The sequence below is a fragment of the Leucoraja erinacea genome, chromosome 10 (assembly GCF_028641065.1).
Source record: "Leucoraja erinacea ecotype New England chromosome 10, Leri_hhj_1, whole genome shotgun sequence".
In the NCBI taxonomy this organism is placed as follows: Eukaryota; Metazoa; Chordata; class Chondrichthyes; order Rajiformes; family Rajidae; genus Leucoraja; species Leucoraja erinaceus.
The window spans coordinates 19,720,803-19,745,158 of NC_073386.1; the positions used below are offsets into that span (position 1 = coordinate 19,720,803).

General features: G+C 43.2%; 1 protein-coding gene across 2 annotated transcripts in view; it reads left to right on the top strand.

Moving 5' to 3' along the window:
- Positions 1–5,767, top strand: part of ccdc24 (coiled-coil domain containing 24) — a 40,145-nt gene extending 34,378 nt beyond the window's left edge. For both annotated transcript variants that reach the window (XM_055641641.1, XM_055641642.1), the window contains exons 7-9: positions 2,558–2,627; positions 3,962–4,073; positions 4,784–5,767. In XM_055641641.1, the coding sequence (XP_055497616.1) occupies positions 2,558–2,627; positions 3,962–4,073; positions 4,784–5,498 (897 nt within the window). In that variant the 3' untranslated portion in view covers positions 5,499–5,767. The remainder of the gene's footprint in view (positions 1–2,557; positions 2,628–3,961; positions 4,074–4,783) is intronic.
- The last annotated feature ends 18,589 nt before the right edge of the window (positions 5,768–24,356 follow it).

Here is a 24,356-nt window from a genome sequence, read left to right on the forward strand (position 1 = left end):
AGATAAAAACTATAAACACTATTTTAGGAGTGGCCTCAGCAACACCCTATCCCACTGTTATAAAGCCTCCTTCTTCCTAAACTCTTACTCCTTCATAGTAACCAGCAACAAGACATCTTGCAGAGCTTGCCAGCAAATATGGTTTTTCAAAGTGCATATTCATCTTGAGAAAACTTGAGCTGTCCAAAATCATAAAACTAAAAGCTTCAGAAACTTGAACACTATTCAATACTGAGTAAGTGCTGCATTATGACGTCTGTGGCTTTCACATGAGAACCTGAGGCCTCATTTTTTCCCTTCGGATGTTAAAAGCAGTGGAATTATCCTGGCACTTTGGCCAATATTTATCCCAAGAAGAGATGTAGTTAGTAAACGGGTAATAAAATTAGCAATATTTATATCATGATCATAACCTGGCTCCAGTTGTCAGCTTAATGGAATTATATTTGGATTACTGTGAGTAACCTACTTGTTCCAAGTTATATTCTTCAAGACAGATGGAAAATTACTCACTGCAGCGAGAGTTGTTTGTATATTAATATTGATTGTCTTTGATTCATCTTTATCTTGTGTTTTCAACTGTCTAAGAAGCTAAGAAGCAAGGTAGTGAGGCTTGGAGGCATGGTGTCTATTCAGCACTTGGTAAGACAGGGGCTCCAAAAATGATTTGCCTCTAGTTCCTTAAGCAAAGCAGATTACACCTCCACCTTGCTCCACAAACAGAATACATTCCACATCACACCTCTTGTCTCTTCAATTTTGTAATTCCCACCACCCTCAACTTAAGTGGTGATTCGGCCCATCAAGTCTACTCCGTCATTCAATCATGGCTGATCTGTCCTTCCCTCTCAAACCCATTCTCCTGCCTTCACCCCATAACCTTGACATCCGTATTAATCAATAATCTATCAATCTCCGTTTTAAAAATATCCACTGACTTTGCCTCCACAGCCTTCTGTGGCAATGAATTCCACAGATTCACCTACCTCTGACTAAAGAAATTACTTCTCATCGCCTTCCTGAAGGATTATCCTTTTATATCAAGGCCATGATCCCTGGTCCTAGACTCTCCCATTAGTGGAAACATCCTCTCCACATCCACTCTATCCAGGCTTTTCACTGTTTGGTAAGTTTCAATCGGTGTCCCCTCATCCTTCTAAACTCAGTGAGTGAGTTGGGGGGGCTTTGAATGTGATCTTGTTTTGGTGGCCTGTGACTTTGTCTCCCACTGTCGCTTGACCTTGTGTCCGTGGATGACATCCCAGATTACCGGCAGCCACCTAGGAACTACAGATAGCAGTCCACAGACCACTCAGTCTTTAATATATTTGTCAGATTTTTTCTTGGAAAATAAAGATTTTTTTATTGTGGACACCTCACGTGCAGTTGACTACTTTCAACGTGATTCACACCTCCATTTTATTGTGAGTTTATGAAGTATTACCCTCTGAATAAAGAAATTCATCATCTCCTTTTTAAGATCTTTTTATTCTGAGGCTATGACCTCTGGTCGTAGACTCTCCCACTAGTGCACACATCCTCTCCGCATCTACTCCATCCAGGCATTTTACTATTCGGTAACTTGGCTGGAGGTTAATGAATGCGGAAAATAAAATGGCATAATTTCATTTAATTCTACATGACACATAGATTTCTGTGTTTTATGGACATTCCAACCTACTTCCTTAAAATAATGGCACCACAATTTGACATTCATATTGGTGACTTCTCTGTTGTTTTTGTTTGAGGAGACTGCTTAATCTACTTGTAAATGCATTTTAATCAACTGAAAAATCCATGAGCTCCTCTAGTCAGCACGAGTGGAAGGCTGGTTTCCCAATGACCTTCATCCAATAAACTTACCTTTGCAGGGTTTCTGTTCATATTACAAAAAAGCCAAATATATTCTAAGGTTACGTTTTGGGCTACCCTTTTACTTTCTGATCTTCGATTTATTTCAACGTTTTCATATTATTTCATTAAAACTTTATTTGATGAATGAAATTGCAGAAGTTTTTTTTTCCACTGTGTCTCCATGAGTGTATTTTCCAATGTAATCATTGGGGACTATTTAGTATCTGCAAAATAAAATCACTTTGCCCTACAAATGTTCAGGCTTTCTTATCACATCTATTTTCCTAGTTTTCTATTGGATCTGTTGTAGTTGTGTATATTGTGTATAGTGCAATTTTTTCCTATGAAGTTTGAAAGGATCATTATTCCATGGACCTTTTAGCTTCCTGAATCAAAATACTTGTGAATCTGAAAATATTTAGTTCTCCAACATTGCCGTACCTACTTTCAGCAGAAAGTTTGCAACTTTTTTTTGTAAAGTTTGCATATCATGTGACATTTGACTTTTCCACGTAACGGCTAGTTATTTTACATGCTTTGCCTCAATGCTTTTCTTTGAACTGGGATGCAAAAGTGGCCCCCACCTTGAACCTGTAAGTTATATCTACTATAAGTATATAAAGTTTGGATCCAAAATCACTCCATGATCAGTTCGATTTTGTGATCAAGAAGCAGAATTATAACTGTTTTGTGATATCCCCAGGAGAGTTTAGAAGAAGAACATAATTGCAGCTTCAACCCTCTGGTGCATAATCCAGTGCCATCAATTGCAGGTGAGTCTCCACTTTGTACTTCAATCTGTACTTGCAAGAAAACAATGTACATTAACAAAATATACCACAATCTATTTTGAACAATGATATAAGTGCAAAAAAAAAATCCTGCCTGTCATAAAATGAAGATTTTTAAAGACAAAGTGCTGGAGTAACTCAGTGAATCAGGCAGCATCTCTGGAGAACATGGATAGATGGTGTTTTATGTTGGGGGATTCGTAAATCTTCAATCGATTAAGGGCATGCCCCACTTAGGCTATTTTTAGGCGACTGCCGGCGACTGTCATAGTCGTGGCAGGACGCCGAAAAAACTGGTGACTGGACCCCCCCTTTGACATAAAATTTGAAATAGAATCGTTACTTTAACAACAACAAAAAAACCGAAGTCAGCGCCGGCGACAACCTACATCACCTCGGCGATAACCTACGTTAACCTGGCCACAACTACGACAGCACCTACATCAGAAGAAGTGAAGTTACGCTCTTTGGTGTCAAACCCACTGTCGCTGACTGTCTCAGAAAAATGTTCAACATGTTGAAAATCCAGCAGCGACCAGAAAGACGCTAAGACTCTTTGGGCGACTGAGGAGACTACTCACGATATAGGCGACACCCCGATGACCATGTGGCGACAGCCTAGACGCCTGTAGTTGCCTAAAAAATAGCCTTAGTGGGACAGGCCCCTAAGTCTCACACCTTCTGCCTTGTCATCACTGGCCTTTGTCCAATCATTAGCATTCACCCCCCCTGCCCCCACCAGCATCAGCTGATGAAGAATCCCAACCCGAAACATCACATATCCATGTCATCCGGAGATGCTGTTTGACCTGCTGAGTTACTCCAGCGCTTTTTTGTACACCAACATCTACACTTTCTTGTGTCTGCGGCGATTTTAAAAGCATTTTAAAATTATGTATAACCTTGTATAAATTTAAAGTTATTATTAAGTGCATCCTTTAAACTTTAAACTCAGAATTAAAGGATGTTCTTTTAGGAAGGAGATGAGGAGGAATTTCCTTAGTTAGAGGGAGGTGATTCTGGAATTATTTGCCAGAGATGGCTGTGGAGGCCAAGTCAGTGGATATATTTAAGACAGAGATAGATAGATTCTTGATCAGTAGGGTTGTCGGAGGTTATGAGGAGAAGGCAGGAAAATTGGATTTAGGAGGAAGAGATAGATCATACAAGATTGAATGGCGGAGAAGACTTGATGGTCCTTATGAGCCTTATCTAAATTCATGAAAGTTGTTTGAACATGATTTCCTTTTTGTATAACTTGTTTAAGAGGGAGCACCGTGTTTCTGAATGTTTTTACACTCTGTATTCATCTTCAGAACTGCGAAAGGAACGGAAAATACTCGAACGGGATCTCCAGCTGGCACCAGCATCAATACAAATACAGGTTCACAAACCACCGGGGTGCAGACCCACCCATAGATCCAGCAGGTAAGATATGTTCAGATATGTTTAGAGTTGGCATGGTGGCACAGGGGTAGAGTTGCTGCCTTACAGTGCCAGGGACCAGGGTTCGATCCTGATTACGAGTGCTGGTCTGCACACTGTTCGTACATTCTTCCCGAGACCTGCGTAAGTTTTCTACCGACACTCCAAAAACGTACAGGTTTGTAGGTTAATTGGCTTAGTATAAATGTAAATTGTCCTTAGTGTGTGATAGTGTTAGTGTTCAGGGATCGCTGGTCGGTGGGCTGAAGGGCCTGTTTCCTTGCTGTATCCCTAAACTAAATTAAACTAATCCCTGTTTCATGCTTCTCATAAGAGGCTCAGTCAGTGTACGAGACCAGCTCTAGCTGATGGATCTCTGTACAGATTCAGATTCAGATTCAACTTTAATTTCATTGTCAGTGTACAGTACAGAGACAACGAAATGCAGTTAGCAAATTTTATAACATTCCTAGGATATGGGCCAAACGCAGGAAAGTAGGACTAGTGTAGATGGGACGTGTTGGTCCATGTGGGCAGGTTGAGCCAAAGGGCTTGTTTACACGCTCTGTGACTCTATGACACCAGACCATTAGCTTGCTCCTGTTGGAATTTTGTGTACACATTTATATACATTGCTTGCTTAGATGAGAAACAACCTTGATGGTAAAAGTTCTAAATAAGCACATCATACCTAAACACTTTTTTTGATATAGGAAAACAGCACGATTGAACAATCCAGCAGTCAGTCCATCAGAAGAAAGTAATTCCTCAACAGCAACATGTGGTCATTCAGAACCAGATCTAGAGCAGAAGATGAAACAACACAATATATCACCTTTGGGTGAATACAGTGCTATGGGAACTAGAGACAGTCCTACAAAATTGAAATATTCTGGAATACTTGCTGTATCATCTCAGAGAACCTCTTGTAAAGCTGTGGACCTATCAATACCCACCTCCCATGGCAAGGAAGCATTAAACGGAAATGTATCCAAATGTCATACGGCTTGTCGTGAGGTAAAAACGCAGGGTAATATTCAATCACCGAAAATGGATGACAAGCCAAGGACTTTAAGTGTAAACAAAATAGAGTCTGCATGCTATAGAACCTCTGTAGAAGAATCACCATCATTACAAGAGGAACGTCAAGGGACATTGGTGTATTCCCAGTCAACCAATGATTTCCCAACTGGACAGCTGTCAATTGCTTCTTCCACCCAGATTGGAGTTCATCGCACCACAGAAAATAACAGGACAGGTTTATCAAGTTTGAAAAGCCCTGTTGAAATCTTTACTTCAATGCCTAAACATGATGGCTATGTTCTTAATCCAACCCCACCCACCACTGAGAAGCCCATAAGTACTCAGGGAAAGTCCACAAACAGATTGAGAAGAGCCCGCATAGACAACCTTACTGGCCACACATAGAAAGTGGCCTGTCTCCAGTGAACTAGCTGTGGTTTAGAATTATGGTTTGATTTAAAATAACTGATTTGTTAATTACAATTCAAAAAAAAAATCTTAAGTTATAGTTAAAGATCCTAAGATTATGGCATATTGATTAATTTATTTCCATCCTGCTACCTCATATTTTGCATTATCTTGCATGCTAAGTAAAAAATAAAAAAAATATGCTAAATGACAAAGATGTTTATTTTTTTTATGAGAAAGCATGGATATTTAAATAAAAAATTAAAAAAATGTTTTTGTTGATGAGATCTTACCTCGTTAAATGCTGTCCATCTGTTTCTATCTAAAATACCATAATATCAATATACTATGTGTGCTACAACATATTCAAATACTATGAAAATAAGAAATATAAGTAGGGTTAAGCAATGCAAGTCTTCAACCCGTTCTACCATTTAGTGAGATTAGAACTGATCATTAACCTGAGCACCACTTTTCTGCAACAAATCCTAATGTGTTGATTCTTTCAATATCTAAAATCCTGATCTCTGCATTGAACATATTCATCATCTGAGACTCCAGGCTTCCTTGAATAGAGAATTCCAAAGATTCAAAACCTCTCGGTGAAAGTATTATTTCTTCTCCAAATTTAATGGCCAACCCTTATTCTGAAACTGTGCCCATACTTCTTGACAACCCTGCCAGGTGAAACATGGTTCCCGACACAAAATCCTCCAAAGCCTGTAAAAAAAGTTTGAACCGTTCAATTGAACCACCTCTCAATATTTTAAATATTGTATTTAGGCCAGACAAATTAATCTCATTTTATCTCACAAACCTATCATTCCAGGAATTGATCCAGTGAATTTTTACCACACTCCCTCTCTCTCAAGTATATTCGGTTTTGACCATATACAATGTTCCAGCTGTGGTCTTACCTGTTCTGCTAGTTATATTTATCATACATGATTTCCATTTCATAAATCTTATTATTTACCATGTGTCCTGTGACCATAAATATTTTTTATTAATAAATCTCAATATGTTGCCTCCTTGAATCTTGAGACATTTGGAGCTTGACAATTCAGTATTCAGTATATTCAGCAGTTCAATGCATATATAATGCATATTCAGTCCTGACATATGGGTCTTTAGGTCCTGGGAATTTCTCACCTTAATTTTGATTATCGCTCCAATAATACTTTTTTTTACTAATGCAAATTTCTCTCAGTGCCACGTTTGCTCCAGGCTTATTGTTGCGCACTTTTGTTTTTGAAGGTATTGCAACTGTCATAATTTCCCCAACGCTTTAGTGAGAAAATTATTCACAAAATTGGTTGATTTCACCAAAAAATCCTTTACTGAAACATTCAACGTGACATTTACTCGGGACAAAGTAATTTCTCCAGTTTTTAGTCTTCAAGCCATCCATGTCGACTTTGGCTAACCTATTCTTTATATTTCCTTTTACGTCTATAGAATCATTTATAGTTCAATTTTATGTTTCTCATTAGGCTCGTAATCTGCCAGATACGAACTGGAGTGGTCAAGTTGGCTTTTCAGGATAAGCTGGAAAGGCTAGACTTGTAACTGCTGCAATTTGGAACAGTTAGATAGTTCAATTGAAATGTAAGATCCCGAGAGGGTTCTTGACAGGATGGATGTGGAGAAGATGCTTCCTCGTGTGGGATAATCTAGAACGAGAGGTCACTATTTAAAAATAAAGAGTTGCTGCTAATTTCAGACAGAGATGAAGCATTTGTTTTAGTCAAAAATAATTTGTAAATATTTTACTGAAAGTAAATTTTAAAGGAATAAAGTGGCAGCCTTTTATTTCCGAATAAGTGCGGGTCGGCAGATCCAATGACACTGCTGCAGGTAATGAAAAAGCAAAGCTTAGAAAAGGAGGTTTGAGCTTTGGTTAAATGCTTGACAAATTATTTTCTTTGATCAAGATGCTTCCAAGATGCTTCATAACGAGAGTTGAGTATAGGAGCAAAGTGGTCCTTCTGCATTTGTACAGGGCCCTAGTGAGACCACACCTGGAGTATTATGTGCAGTTTTAGTCTCCAAATTTGAGGATGGGCATTCTTGCTATTGAGGGAATGCTGTGTAGGTTCACAAGGTTTATTCCCGGGATGACAGGACTGTCATATGCTGAGTGAATGGAGCAGCTGGGCTTGTATACTCTGGAATTTAGAAGGATGAGAGGATATCTTATTCGGACATATAAGATTATTAAGGGGTTGGACAAGCTAGAGGCAGGAAATATGTTCCTGATGTTGGGGGAGTCCTGAACCAGGGCCCACAGTTTAAGAATAAAGGGTAAGCCATTTAGAACAGATAAGGAAACACTTTTTCACACAGAGTTACGAGTCTGTGGAATTCTCTGCCTCAGAGGGCGATTAAGGCTGGTTCTCTATAGAAGAGGGAGCTAGATAGGGCTCTTGAAGATAGCAAGAGGATGTCAGTATAGGAGTAAAGAGGTTCTTCTGCAGTTGTATAGGGCTCTGGTGAGGCCACATCTGGAGTATTGTGTACAGTTTTATTCCCCTAATTTGAGGAAGGTCATCCTTGTGATTGAGGCAGTGCAGCGTAGGTTCATGAGATTGATCCCTGGGATGGCGGGACTGTCATATGAGGAAAGATTGAAAAGACTAGGCTTGTATTCACTGGAGTTTAGAAGGATGAGGGGATATCTTATAGAAACATATAAAATTATAAAAGGACTGGACAAGCTAGATGCAGGAAAAATGTTCCCAATGTTGGGCGAGTCCAGAACCAGGGGCCACAGTCTTAGAATAAAGGGGAAGCCATTTAAGACTGAGGTGAGAAAAAACATTTTGTGGTTTTGGGTCAAATGGAAGGCAATTTGGGACTTGTTCAATCTTTTGACTGAACAGCAACGATTGGTTAAAATAATAAAATATGATTAGCATCCAGGATATCATTTCAGCAGTGGCAAAAGTGAAAAGAAGCTGTTGTGGCATTCTTGTAAGAAATTCTTGTAAGAAAGTGGCTTATACAATCACCACAAAGTGGGTTAAATTGGCAGTTTTCGCAATATAACTGAACCAAGATACTTAAGTGATACTTTCACTCCTGAGGATTGCCTACAAATGTGAATTCATCTCTTCCAGTCCTAGGTTGTGTCAGTTTGAAACTTCAGCTACATCACGGAGGAATAGTTTTTGGCAGCAAGTCAAAATTCTGAGTATAGATTTTTCAATTCATCTTAAGTAATTTCCAATTAAACACAGTGTGAAGAGGCCCATATTGGCTTTTCAGTGGAGCTGGAATCATATTGTTATCAAATGCCACTGCTTACAATCTGGCAGGCGTTATCCATGGGGATGGAATTGAGAAGGCTGAAGGCTCGGCAGGACAATTATCAGTAATTGCCACAGTGTTTTGTGCGTGCAACAAATTGTGGTTGCTCGCTATCAAGAGGGAACATTTATCCACTGGCAACATTAATTTCCATAAAAATATTTCATTTGGATACATTGAACTTGTCTATGTGCTTGACGTGATGAGAGATAATGCTGCAATGGAATCAAACATTTCCTATCTTATTCTGATGGTTCAGGTACTCATAAGTTCATGAGTCAAAAGAGCAGAATTAGGCCATTCGGCTCATCAAGTCTACTCTGCCATTTAATCATGACCGATTTATCTTTCCCTTTTGTCCCCACCCTCCTGCCTTCACCCTGTAACCTTTAACCTTACTAGTCAAGAATCTGGCAATCTCCGCTTTAAAATATCCAAAGACTGAGTCTCTACAGCTGCCTGTGGAAATGAATTCCAGAGATTCACCATCCTCTGGCTAAATAAATTCCTCCTCATCTCCTTTTTAAAGGTATATCCTTTTATTCTGAGGCTGTGCCCTATGGTCTTATCCTCTCCACATCCACTCCATCCAGGCCTCTCACTGTTCCGTAACTTTCTATTAGGTCCCCCCTCATCCTAAACTTCAGTGAGGACAGGCCCAGAAGTGTCAAATGGTCATTATACATTAACCGATCAACCCCAGAATTATTCTTGTATCCCTCCCCTGGACCCTCTCCAAAGCCAGATATCCCTTCTCAGAAATGGGGCTCAAAACTGCCCGCAGTACTGCAAATACAGTCTGACCAGTGTTTTATAAAGCCCCGTATTACATTCCTGCTTTTACATTCTAGTCCTCTTGAAATGAATGCTAATACCCTGTAGTGCATTTATCTTCGTGACTACCGATTCAACTTGTGGATTAACCTTTTGGAAATTCTGCACCAGCACTCCCAAGTCTCTTTGTACCTACGATTTCTGAACCCTCGGCCCATTTCGAAAATAGTCTGTGCTTTTATTCCTTACATCAAAGTGCATGTAACCTTGGTGTGGTGGGTAGTTGCTGTAGGTTGAACAGTTTCCCCTTGGTCTTGTAGGCTAGCTCCACTCCCATGGGAAGTGTATTGGAAGTGGTGCATCATTGTGATGAGAAGGATTGAAAAGATTGGTGCAATAGCATAGCCTTGTTTCATGCCAATCTTCAATGAGATTGTTTCTGCTGTGAACCCATTGATTTAGATCATGGTGGTCATGCTATCATGAAGCATACGGAAGATGAAAATAAGTTAATGTGGCAAACCAAATTTGCAAAATGTGTTACATGGACCCATGAATTGATGTAATCAAATTTTGGGGTCAGGTTGAAATGGACCATGTGTACGATAGATGGGGCCATGGGGTGAAGATCACATCAACATTATGATTTGGGGAGCAGTTTTAAACCAAGAGGGTTGAGGAAGATCCTAGTGATAATTTTCTCTGTAGTTACTACACTCAGATTTAACTTCAAGCACACAGAAAGTGTTCAACATATGAAAAAAACATTTAGAAGGGAGGCCGAGACCACATGGCACTAAAGCCACTTAGCCTGACACATGTATTGGGGGTAACGCTGAAATCTATTATGAAGAAATTAGGAACAGGGTACTAATAAAATATGAATAGGTTTGGGGGGAATCATCATAGATTTATGAAAGGAAAATCATATTTGCAAAATTTATTTTTATTTTTATTATTTATTTTTATAGTCATCGAGTTATCTATATTACTAAAATTAAGATCTTGACCACTTCCTGGTTTTCTGTTTCATGATTTTAGAAAAAACTCTGCCACTTACAACTGTGATTTTGGGCCATCTTACTCAGATGTCAAGATGGCGGCGCGCACAGTCGCAGCGGCCCCTCGGGAGATAGTCGGAGCTTTAAAAGTGAGTGTTGTGTGTCTTGTCCAGTCTGTCCAAGATATATGTACTGCAGGAACATGCTCCTAAACATCGGGGCAAACCACGGTAGTAGCAAAGGCGCGTTTTGGTGCGATTTAGACCAAATACGCCGCTATGGACTTCTACTACCGGCTGCGAGGCCGAACACATCGGCCGCAGATATGACTACGACCGGAGAGAGGAGGCGAGAGAGGAGAGAGAGGAGGAGGAGGAGACGCAAGCGGTGTGAGAGGAGGCAGAAACGGGGTAAAAGAGCAGGCTCTTACGTGAGGCGGAGACGGGGGAAAAGAGCAGGCATTCACGCTAGGCTAACAGCCAACCCCACCCGACCTGCAGTGCCCTCGCTTCTCCTCTCTAATGTCCGCCCCCTGGACAACAAACTCGACGAACTGCGTCTTCTCAGGACAACATACAAGGATATACGAGACTGCTGTGTGTTTGTCTTCACTGAATCATGGCTCCACGGCAATATCCCGGACACGGCAATACAGCTGGAGGGAATGACATCATTCCGTGCGGACAGAGAGGCAGCTAGCTCTGGTAAGAGCCGAGGTGGAGGCCTGTGCTTGTACATAAACAAGGACTGGTGTGTGAACGCTACGATAGCCGGGAAACACTGCTCTCCGCTGATAGAATTCCTCATCGTGAAATGTCGGCCTTTCTATCTGCCGAGGGAATTCTCCGTTGTTTTTGTTGTGGCTGTGTATGTTGCACCAAGTGCAAATGTAAATTCTAAGGCCAACGAAGCACTGGGAGTCCTGCATGACGCCGTCAGTGAGTTCCAGACCAAACATCCTGATAGCTTCATTGTGGTGGCCGGGGATTTTAATCACACCAGTCTTAAGACTGTGCTCCCAAAATTCAAGCAATATGTGGATTTTGAGACCAGGGGAGAGAACATCTTGGACTTGGTTTATACCAACACCCCAGAGGCTTACAAGGCAGCCCCACGCCCTCACCTGGGCCACTCGGACCACATTTCAGTGTTTTTAACACCAGCCTACAGACCTCTGCAAAAACAAGTCAGAGCGGAGAGAAAACACACCAGGGTCTGGCCAGAGGGAGCAGCCTCAGCACTGCAGGACTGCTTCCTGCACACTGACTGGGATGTGTTCAGGACAGCAGCATCCTATGATGACCTCATCAACATCGAGGAGTACGCAGAGACTGTAACCAGCTACATTGCCAAGTGCACTGAGGATGTCACCATCATGAAAACTTTCACTGCACGTGGAAACGAAAAGCCATGGATGACAGCAGAGGTGCGCTCGCTGCTGAGGGCTCGTGATGCAGCCTACAGAGCCAGTAACACAGCCGCTCTCCGATCCACCAGGACTGCACTGGGAAAAGGAATCAGGGCAGCGAAACGTGCCTTCGCGGGGAAAATCCAGGGACACCTCTGCGACACAGGAGACACCAGGAGGATGTGGAAGGGAATCGAAACACTGACGGGGTACAAGGCAAGGCAGCAGGTAACCGACACGGACACTTCTCTCCCAGATAAACTAAACAACTTCTTTGCACATTTTGATGCAGCAAACACCACACCCAAGAGGAGAGCCAGCCCCTGCCTACAAACCGACCAGCCAGTCCTGACCATAGACACAATGGACACACGGAGAATCCTGTCTAAGGTCAACCCGTGGAAAGCAGTCGGACCCGACAACATCCCAGGACGTGTGCTAAAGGAATGTGCTGAGGAGTTAGCAGATGTGCTAACAGACATCTTTAACATCTCCCTTAGTCAGGCCATTGTCCCCACATGCCTCAAAACTTCCACGATAATCCCCATAGCGAAGAAACCAGTGGTTGCCTGCCTAAATGACTACCGCCCTGTCGCCCTGACCCCAATAATAATGAAGTGTTTTGAACGCCTGGTGAAACCCCACATTACTGCCAGCCTCCCCTCATCGTTAGACCCCCTACAGTTTGCCTATCGCCCCAACCGCTCTACAGAGGATGCCATCTCTACCACGCTGCACACAGTAATCGCGCATCTGGAACACAAGAACACATACGCCAGAATCCTGTACATTGACTTCAGCTCAGCATTTAATACCATCATCCCACAGAGACTTGTGGAGAAACTAACCCTGCTGGGCCTCAACACCACCCTGTGTCACTGGATCTTGGACTTTCTGACAGAGAGACCGCAGTCAGTCCGTGTTGGCAAGAACACTTCAGGCTCGATTACGCTGAGCACCGGCTCCCCTCAAGGCTGTGTGCTCAGCCCACTGTTGTTCACTCTGCTCACACATGACTGTGCTGCCAGATTCAGGGAAAATAAAATCATAAAATTCGCGGACGACACTACAGTGGTGGGACTCATCAGTGGAGATGACGAAACAATGTACAGGGAGGAAGTAGAACAACTGGTGAACTGGTGCGGCAAAAACAACCTAGAATTGAATGTCGACAAAACTAAGGAGATGGTTGTCGACTTCAGGAGGGCGCAGCCAAAGCATACACCGCTCAACATTAGTGGCACTGCAGTGGAGAGAGTGGAGAGCATAAAGTTCCTCAGTGTGCAAATAACGGACAGCCTCACCTGGTCCAGGAACACCACTGGGACCGTCAAACGGGCCCATCAGCGACTGCACTTCCTGAGGAAACTAAAACAGGCCTCACTCCCCACCAACATCCTCAGGACTTTCTACAGGGGCACGGTGGAGTCTGTACTCACGTACTGCATAAATACGTGGTACTCCACCTGCAACTGTTCGGACAGGAAGGCTCTGCAGAGGGTAGTGAGGGGAGCAGAGAGGATCATTGGCGTCTCCCTACCCTCGGTACAAGAACTGTTCCAGAGCCGCTGTCTGAAGAAAGCACAGAGAATTGCCAAGGACAAACTGCACCCCCTCCACGCACACCTGGATCTCCTGCCATCAGGCAAGAGATATCGTAGCATCAAAGCCCGGACTACGAGGCTGCTAAACAGCTTCCTACCACAGGCTGTGAGGCTGCTAAACAGTCACTCTGCACCCACAGTCACTTGACTTGACTCTGCGGCTGGCACGGACACTTTAATACTGGCACTGGCCACTCAAATCAGCGGCCCCGGACATTTTTTATGATTGGTTTATTGAATTTTAACATTGTGGTTTTTTTTTACCTGCTTTTAACTATTTATACTGTTCCATCAGGGACTGGATTGTTTTTAGTGTTATTATGTGTGAAGTGTTTAAATTTCATGTGCGATGCTCCGCTATTCACTGGGAAACGTCTTTTCATTTTGCACTGTAACAACTGTTGCTTGCAAGATGACAATAAAGGTTGATTGATTGATTGATTGATTGATTGATTGAGTCCCCCTCCGCTGCACAGGACCAGAGGATTTTTCCCATCGATGAAAAATAAAAGAGTTATTAATGTTTTAAAAATGTTGAGATTCTCTCTGCTGCCCCTGCTGGTGGGAGGGGGGAGGGACTATAAAACCTGGAAGTGTTGTGCCTCAGTCAGTCTCTGCAAGATGGGAGAAGTGAGAGGGTCATGTCTCTCAGTCTAAGCTGTGAATAAGACTGAACACATGTCTACTAAACTGTGGGTACACAAAAATGCTGGAGAAACACATTGGGTGCAGCAGATGGGGGATGGGGGATGGCGGGGAGAAGAAAGGAGAAAGGAGGAGGAGGAGCCCGAGGACTGAGGGATGGGAGAAGAGACAGCCCGAGGGCTGAGGAAGGAGAGGAGACAGCAAGGGCTAACAAAATTGGGAGAATTCAATGTTCATGCCCGCAGGATGCAGACTCCCCAAGCGGAATATGAGGTGCTGTTCCTCCAATTTCCGGTGTTGCTCACTGTGAGTATGGTTTTACTGACCTTGAGTGCCCTTAATGTGGTCTCCCCGCCATGCCATTAATGTGGTTTGAAAATGAAAATGTGGTTGGGTGGAAGTAAAAGCACTGCAAATGGCCGGTGGGGGCCATCAATATTGTAATTGGTGGAGAGGTGGAATATTGCGTTGGGGGGCCAGCCCTCCCATGTGAACATGGGGCCCAACGGGTCCCACTTAGTCTATTAAGAAATAGAAGTAGACCCTCCCACCCTATTTGTCCATGGTGACCAAGATGTCTTTCTGAGCTATTCCCATTGGCCTTCATTTGGGCCATATCCCTCCAAATCGTTATGGTCCAAATGTCTTTTTAATGTTTATTGTACCTGCCTCTACCAGTTCTTCTGGCAGCTTGTTCCACAAACCAACCAAACAGTGCACATTAGGTCTCCATTAAATCTTTCCCATCAAATCTTAAACCCCCTCTCCTCCCCCCCCCTCTCTCTCCCTTCTCCCTCTCTCTCCCCCTCTCTCTCCCCTCCATTTGCCCCTCCATTTGGGGGGGGGGGGGTAGTTAGTGTGTGACGCTGCATGCCGCCTCCCCCCCCCCCCCCACAACCACACGTTGGGGGAACAGACCCAACGGGTCTGCACTTGGTCTAGTATTACAATAAAAAGCCTAAAAAAGTAGTAAAATACGGAGACCACTAGGTGGCAGGAAATTACTATACATCAATGAAAAGAAAACAAGTGTTAGTGTTCTTCAAATCAATGTTTGGTGTTATCTCTTGAATTTAATTATAATTAATTGAAATACATGGGACTAAAAGGGCAGTGGACATAAAAATAGCTAAGAAACAATAAAGATGAACAATAGGGTAGGCCTATTGGTTGAAACAAACAGTGGTATGAACCAGTGATGGATATTATAATCTACTGTTGATGAGTGTTATACATTAGCTATTGCACCGTTAATTTCTCTGCACTAAACATTGAACCCATTATGACCAAAATTATTTTAATCTCTGACCTGACCAATTGAAGATTCGCAATTCTCTGGAGTAAAGAATGCTGAAGATTTACAACCATTTCAGTCCTGGACTAATTTGAGACGGGGAAACTACCTCTGAAAATATTTCCTGACCTTTTTTGTTAAAAGAAAAATGCTTCCCTTCTTAACCTCTAGACTTAGTCCATTGTTTTTATTTTGAAGGATAGCTCTCGCTTTACAGGAATCAAAATAGTGAACTTTGTTGCATGCGGCTTAAGGTATCTGCATCCATTCTCGTTCACAGATCTTCGGGTGGTGTCCTAGCAAAGTGCAAAAGGATGAAAGGCTTTCTGCTTGCTGTATCATTTTATAATTCTATGTTAGTCTAACGTTCTTGTTGTGAAGGTATTTTAAAAGAGAAATATATCAATTGTATTCGTTCTTATTACTGTTCAGTTGCATTACCCTTTTAGTAAACCAACCCTCATCACTACATGGTGCGGTATGAGTCGGTACTGGCTTGCCGCCTGTACAGCAATGGAGCAGGTACTGGTGGGTTACAGGTACAGTGTTCTGTGAGATTCATTGAATCACCATCCTGACTTTCATCCCAAACTTTACTCTAATCAGACGCAGGATCATGCACTTGAAGGAATCCCAGATAAAGCTGACACTGTAAAGTGCACCATTTTGAGAATGGACGAGGATGTTCCTGTGCTGTACTGGTGAAGCGGGACACGAGTGTCAAGCAAAGTTTTCTTTATTCGTAATGAGCTATTCGTAACAGCTCCCAAAACCACAACGAATTCCACTCCAACTCCAACTGCCAGTCCTTCGAATTCCAACTGCCAAACCATGTCACATGACCCAACCCCTAGAGCCGAGGGTTCGCACTACGCTTGGCTAACCTCCAGGGACCGCCACACTGTTCTATGTAATTGCACACATTTTGAGGACTGCAATGCTGTCAAGGTAACTTGCAACTCTATTATTATATTTTCTTTCCGGTTTCCTCTTATTTTAAATCAATTCATGCAACAACCACATTTAGAAACAAGTTTATCTCTGAATATGCAGTATGTTGCTCCCAGGACCTTTTGTTATAGAGGGGGCTTCTTGTGGCTTCTCCCACCCACCACTTTTACTATTATTATTATTAGAAAACAACGCTGGCAACCCAAGCTAAGGGTCTCCTAGAATCTGGTTATATTTGGTTTAAGCAGCAATGTTATGTTTTAACCACATAGTTTAGTGAACTAGAATCTACATTTGCCAATGTTATTGTGCCAACACATTGTTTGCACACAGAGAGTGGTGAGTCTCTGGAACTCTCTGTCACAGAAGGTAGTTGAGGCCAGTTCATTGGCTATATTTAAGAGGGAGTTAGATGTGGCCCTTGTGGCTAAAGGGATCAGGGGGTATGGAGAGAAGGCAGGTACAGGATACTGAGTTGGATGATCAGCCATGATCATATTGAATGGCGGTGCAGGCTCAAAGGGCCGAATGGCCTACTTCTGCACCTATGTCCTATGTTTCTATGCAACCCCTGTGAAATGTGGGCTCTCTAGATCCACTTATTATCTTACTCCCCCTTTCAGCCTGAGCCTCAGTCTACCTGACACTAGCACCTCTGGTGATGTATCATTGTGTATGGGAACATTATTTTCTCTGTGCCCATATGCACATATATGTTTCATGTGGTGTGTGTGTGCTTTGCTGCGATATAACAATGTCACAGATATCTGAGTTTAAATTCTCAGTGTACAAAATATAAGTGGAATTTTTTAAAAGCCCTGCAGGTGCTGGAGATCTGAAATGAAAACAGAAAATATTGGAAGTACTCGTGTTAGACAGCATCCATGGAAAGGGTTAACTGTTTCTCTGGCCACATACTGCCTGATCAGCTGAACAATTCCTGCACTTTCTCTTTTTATTTTACAATTTAATTGCATTTCCTTGGAAATAATCTATATATCCCTTGCGTATACATTTCTTGTGTCAGTGCATTTGAGAAGAAATTACAGTCCTACTCTAACATTAGCTTGAAGGGTTTAGTTGTTCTGTTCATTTATGTGTTGCTGAAGGCTTATGTGATTCATTGAAAAGCTAGGGGTGGATAATTAAAATTTTGATTAGCAATTGAAAATATAATAACAGACATTATTGTATGATCTCATTCACATACTGTATGCTTGAACAGTTGACCTTCATGCATTTATTGGTGAAATGATGAGATGGAAATAATCATTTTTTGTGTTTATGATGTGTTACTTTCTTGATCACTGCTTCTTGTTTATTTCCTTTGCTAAATTGATACTTAACATAGGTAAAATCACACGTTGTGGAAAATAACAATAACACTACTTGAAGAAGGAAACTATCAGCATGGCCATCCATTCAGGAGAACTTATCCAGACCAGTACAAGCAAGCAAGCCCAAGCAATAACAAGTAGTTTCAAAACGATCAGGGCATATTGAAAGTCAATTGATATCTCCTAAGATAGACAAAAATGCTGGAGTAACTCAGCGGTGCAGGCAACATCTCTGGAAAGAAGGAATGAATGACGTTTTGGGTCGAGACATTTTAGACTGATGTCAGGGGAGGTACATGGATAAGGAAGTGTAAGGTGTGAAAACAGGACAAAGGGAATTGAGATCAAGGAAACTGTAGAAGGGAGAAGGTAACAACAAAGCAGAGATAAAATGTAGTCTGAGCCGGTAAGACTGGTCGGAGAACTGGAAAGGGGGAGGGATGGAGAGAGAGGGAAAGTTAAGGTTACTCGAAGTTCTGGGTTTAAACGTGATCGTAGAGTCAGAGAGCAGGAGGAATCACAGAAGGGGAGCAGTGAGAGAATGTTGCTGAACTCTCATCGGAGAGAGGAGGAAAAGTAGACATGCCTTCAGTTGATTTTGCAGATTTCTGGGTTAAATTGATATCTCCTGTTGGATGGGGAGCAGGGTTGGTTCTAGTTTGTCTGGTCATGAGTCAGTATTCTCAGCAACCATTTTAATATCATTAAATGACCTTTTGCAGATAGTGGGCAGAAACCTGGTTGCTGGTGTATATGAGAATTAAACACTCTTGACTCTTGTCTTAACCTGAACTGGGAAGTTTTTTGAGAATGTCACTTGCAAAGCTCACTTGCCTTTGATAAGCGTAATTTTAAGCAGCTGCAGTCCTTCTGGCGAAAGTGCTTCCATACTATATATTTCCTGGGTTTAGATCCAGTGATGGTGAGCGAATGGCAAAGTATTTAAAAGTCATGATGGCATGAAATCTGGGGGGGCGGGGGTCTCATTGATGGCAATGCCATTATTAAGTTCTTAGGTTGTCCCTTAATGGAGATGGTAATTTCTTGAGATGTATAAGGATTCCTGTACTGTTTTCAAAGTCGGTGTACACAGCAAGGATATTTACTTGCACTATGAATAAGGCCTTAGTGTAATGTAGACATTGTCACCATAGCCAAATCATTGGTACTATTACCAAAATTGTGGCTGCTCTGCGATTTCAACTAGACAATGGTAATCTAAGAATTATATCTGTTGAAAGAATGAGAAACAAAAATAAGAAACAGAAAGCAACCAGAGCAAAATAATGACCACTTTATGGGATTGAATATTCAAAACACAGTTTGCGATAATTTTGCCTGGTTTCTAAGAATTAGCAGAGTGTTAGCAAAGACAAGTTTCTTCATCTCCCTGCACAATAGGCGGCGCGACTCTCGTCAGCAGCGGCCTCTGCAGCCCGTCCGCGTTTTTATTATTTTTTGTCTATGTTTCTATGTAGTTTTTGTTATTTTTTGTTGGGGTGTGTGTGTGAGGGGGTGGGGTGGGGTGGGGTGGAAGGGGTAACTTTTAGATCTCTCCCTGCACGGGAGACCCGACCTTTTCTTGTCGGGTCTCCGTTATCGTTGGGGCTGCAACGAGGAGCGGCCTCCAACAGGAGAAGACCGGGGACTCTGGTGCCAACTCACCGTCACTGTTGCGGAGCTGGCCGAGTCCGGAGCGGGTGGAGCGGTGGTGGAACGCTGCTGCTGCTGCGGCCCGACCTCCGGAGATTCGGAGGCTGCTACTGCAGGTCTGCGGACGGCGGCACCGTGAGCCCGCGGGTACCTGGGGTGAGACCGCTTTTCAGGGCTCCTGCAACGGCGACTTCTCCCGCCCGAGTTGCGGGGTCGAAGATCTCCTGGAGCGGGGCCTAACATCACCGCCCCGCGTGACTTGGAATGGCCGCGGGACTCTGCGAGCGCACGCCGGGGGCTCTAACATCAAGACCCGGTGTGCGACCTTGCACCACCCGGCATGGCTTTAATTGGCCGCGGGACAATCGCCATCGCCAGCCGGGGGCTTTGACTTTGACTCTGACATCGGGGGGGGGGGGGGGGGGGGGGAGAGTGCAGTGGAGATAATTTTTTTTTAGCCTTCTGTCTCAGCAATGTGATGGATGTTTATGGAAAATGTAAATTATGTTGTGTCTGGGGTCTATTTGTTTGTAATGTATGGCTGCAGAAACGGCATTTCGTTTGGACCTCAAGGGGTCCAAATGACAATTAAATTGACTCTTGACTCTCTCTTGACTGTTGACAATAGCATCAGCTGGTTGACGACATAGTGTATCCACCCAAGAAAAATCTATCAAGAAGATTTTGCAGGAATGTAAAATCACAATAGGGTCAGATATTTCCCAAAAAAACTGTGTGTGTGTGTGTGTGTGTGTGTGTGTGTGTGTGTGTGTGTGTGTGTGTGTGTGTGTGTGTGTGTGTGTGTGTGTGTGTGTGTGTGTTTGTGTGTGTGTGTGTGTGTGTTTGTGTCCCATTGTTTCTAAGAAATAGCGGAGGAGTCCATTCACCATCCTCCACCAGCCTGTCAGAAGGGTTTGAGTCGGGGGGGGGGGGGGGGGCACCTCTAGACCTCAACTCTCCCTCTCAATGATCTATAATCTGCTTTCTGCAAAATAATTTATTCAATGGTCTGGTATAACTGAGGTACTTAAATTTGCTTTTTTTATACCTTCTAAAATGTTCGTTAAAAAGGACTACTTAATGATATGCAAAATAATTCTAATAACAACAGCACAGCAGCTGCAGGGACCCCAGGCGCAAGTATGTAAAAAGTAAAGCCCATGCTGACAAATTCAATAGCCATGTAACAAGTATTTGGATTTATCAACTTCATATTTCCCCCCTCTCTCTCTCCCCTCCTCTCCCTCTCTCTTTCTCTCTCTCTCTCTCTCTCTCTCTCTCTCTCATCCCCACCGTGTCACTGCAGTTATGGCCATTGCTTAAAGCCAGTCATTTCCTCTTCTCTGCCCAATGCATTCTTTCTTTCTGTGGTCCCCATTTCTCTTCCCCACCCATCCCTTCCATTATAATGTTTAGAATCATAAAATCATACCGCAGAAAAACGGGCCCAGCTTGCCCTTGCTGATCACTATCTACATCTATCCCGTTTGCCTGCATTAGGCCTGTATCCCTCTAAAAAAAACAGAACAACACATTGATGTGGTTGGATAAACATGAGCGCACCTGTAAATTCTGTGTTTGGGTTGCCTCAGACGAGCAATAGTTTAGACGCTTAATCATGTGTAACTTCATAATGAACACTTCTCCAAAATTGCTGGCAGCAACCCTTAGGAGATAAATATCTAATTTCAGGTTACTGAGCAATCTTACTTTGGGGCTCCTTCACGTGTTTTATGTAAAACATCCTTTGTGTTGAGGTCAGACAGTCAGGAGAAACTAAGAAGAACATTTCCAAATGCAAGGCGTTTGTGTGAGCATTCGCCATAACTGTAATTTTGGGATTTGATGCCAATGCAAATGTGGAAATCGAGAAGCTTTCTTTAGTGATTCACTGCTGAACAAAGGGTTTTTCTCCAGTCCAGGAGTCATAGAGTCGTATAGCATAGAAACAGACCTTTCAGCCCAACTTGCCCCCACCGGCCAACATGTCCCATCTACACTAGTCACACCTGACTGCGTTTGACCCATATTCCCCCATAACCTGTCCTATCCATGTACCTGTCTAAAAGTTTCTTAATTGTTGTAATGGTACCTACCTCAACTACCTCCTCCGGCAGCTCGTTCCATACACCCACCATTCTTTATGTGAAAAAGTTACCTCTCATGTTCCTCTTAAATCCTTCCCCCCTCACCTTGAAACAATGGCCTCTAGTTCAGGATTCTCCAACTCTGGGCAAGAGACTCTGTGTGTCTCTCTGAGTCCTCTGGGAATTTCATGTGGGAGAATAAACTGGAGTCAAATGCCCAACACTCGTGAATGAGGTAGGAAGAGATCTGAGGAATCTCTCCATTTGCCTAGAATAAGAAGTAATGGTGGAAGCTTGGGCTGGGAGTCTGCACTTTAACAAAACGTTTGGGTAGGGTATTAATTCGAAAGTGCTCTTAAATCTTCCAAAATATCTTTAAAATCTCATGACTAGTTCATTTAGATTTTTGGTAGTGTTTAGCGTGGCTTAGAAATGGTCAAAAGTGTTTTAAATTGTCATTGGTTTGTGAAGTTGTTTGAATTTTGTAAGATTTTTGTTTTTGGTAGAAGTTTGGTAAAAAAAAAGATGGTGCGCCCTGTCCAGTCGCCGTTGTGGCAGCTCCGTGAAAACTGTGTGTGTTTTTAACTTTTATGTTCCTTTTTAACTTATTTCTAAGTTCCCTAGCTGATCTTGAACGCATTTTACGCTCGTTTCGAGACGGGCAACATCACCCCAGGTCTGCCGACTAACGACAATACCGTCAAAGGGCTGGCTATCGAAGCTGAAGGGAGGAATGTGCACACATTCTCGTTGTCCGAGCACGACGTGAGGAGGGATCTGACACGAGGACAGCTGCGGGCCCCGATGGCATCTCGGGGCGAGTACTTAAGTCCTGTGCTACGCAGCTAGCTCCGGTGCTCACAAAAATATTCAACCTCTCCCTCGACAAGTCCGTGGTCCCTGCTTCAAAAGATCCATCATTGCCTCCCCTCCCCAGCCTGTCTGAATGACTACCGTCCGGTGACCTTCACCTCGGTAGTCATGAAATGCTTCGAGAGGCTGGTGAAGAAACACATCTGCGCCTTCCTCCCTCACAAGATGGACCCGTTACAATTCGCATACCAGCCGAACAGATCCATGGACGATGCGGTCTCCCAGGTTCTGCACACTGCTCTCTCTCATCTTGACAGCCAGAAGGGGGGCTACGTGAGGATGCTGTTCAGACTTCAGTTCAGTCTTCAACACGATAGTCCCCACTAGACTGGCCGAGAAGCTACTGGATTTGGGGCTCAACACCCCCCTGTGTGCCTGGGTCCTGGACTTTCTCTTCACCGGTACCCCAGGTAGTCAAGATGGGGGGAAATACATCAAAGTCCCTCACCCTGAGCACAGGATCGCCCCAGGGCTGTGTCCTCAGCCCCCTACTGGTACTCCCTGTACACACCATATAACCATATAACAATTACAGCACGGAAACAGGCCATCTCGACCATTCTAGTCCGTGCCGAACACATATTCTCCCCTAGTCCCATACACCTGCGTTCAGACCATAACCCTCCATACCTTTCCCGTCCATATAACTATCCAATTTATTTTTAAATGATAAAAACGAATCTGCCTCCACCACCTTCACTGGAAGCTCATTCCACACAGCCACCACTCTCTGATTAAAGAAGTTCATGTTACCCCTAAACTTCTGTCCCTTAATTCTCAAGTCACAGCATGACTGTGTGGCTAGGTTCAGGTCCAATTCGATAATCAAGTTTGCTGATGACTCTGTGGTGGTGGGCCTGATCTCAGACAACGATGAGAAGGCCTACTGGGAGGAGGTGGCTGATCTGGGGCTCTGGTGTCAGGACAACAGCCTCCTCTTGAACATCAAAAAAACTAAGGAGCTAATCGTGGACTTTAGGAGGGCACATCATCCGAGGACATACACACCATTGAGGATAAATGGGGATACTGTGGATAGGGTGAGCTGTTTTAAATACCTGGGAGTCCACAACTGAGGATATGACATGGTCATCACACGCTGCAGCACTCGTGAGTAAGGCAAGACAGCGCCTTTACCACTCAGGCAATTGAGGAAATTCAGAGTGTCTCTGAGGATCCTCCAGTGCTTCTACTCAGCGCCTGTGGAAAGCATCTTGTCCGGAAATATCACGATTTGGTTTGGAAACTGCTCTGCCCAGAACAAGAAGGCTCTGCAGAGAGTAGTGCATTCGGCCAAACGCACTATGGCAACTTCACTCGCCCCTCTGCAGGAACTATACATCAGAAGGTGTAACTCTAGAGCCAATAAGATCATGGGAGACCCCTTCCACCCCTGCAATGGACTGTTGCCATACTGTGAGAACGGAGAGGTTGAGAAGATGTTTCTTCCTAGAGGCCATTAGAACTGTAAACTCCTACCTCACCAGGGACTAACTTTACTGTACCATTCTACTGGGTTTTTTTTTAAATTGCTGTTTTTTTCCCTTTTACCATCCTCCCACAATATGTAATATGTGAAAGAATATGTGATTCTGTTCCATTCTGTTTGTAGTTTGTTTTGTTTTTTGCACAAATTCCACGAGCATTGCCACTTTTAATTTCACTGCACATCTCGTATGTGTATGTGATGAATAAACTTGACTTGACTAATTTTTTAAGATATCTCAGAACCATTCAGTTAATTATTTTTTTTTAAATTGAATGGTGTGTACGATATGACTAAGCTGTTTATCTTTTCTCTGTCAGTGAGTTGGGCTTGTTTTAACCACTTCATGTGCTGCTCCTTACAGCACAAATGTATTCAATCATGCACAAAGTTTTGCTTTGGAGAACCCTCCCTCTTGTTTCCATTGGTTACT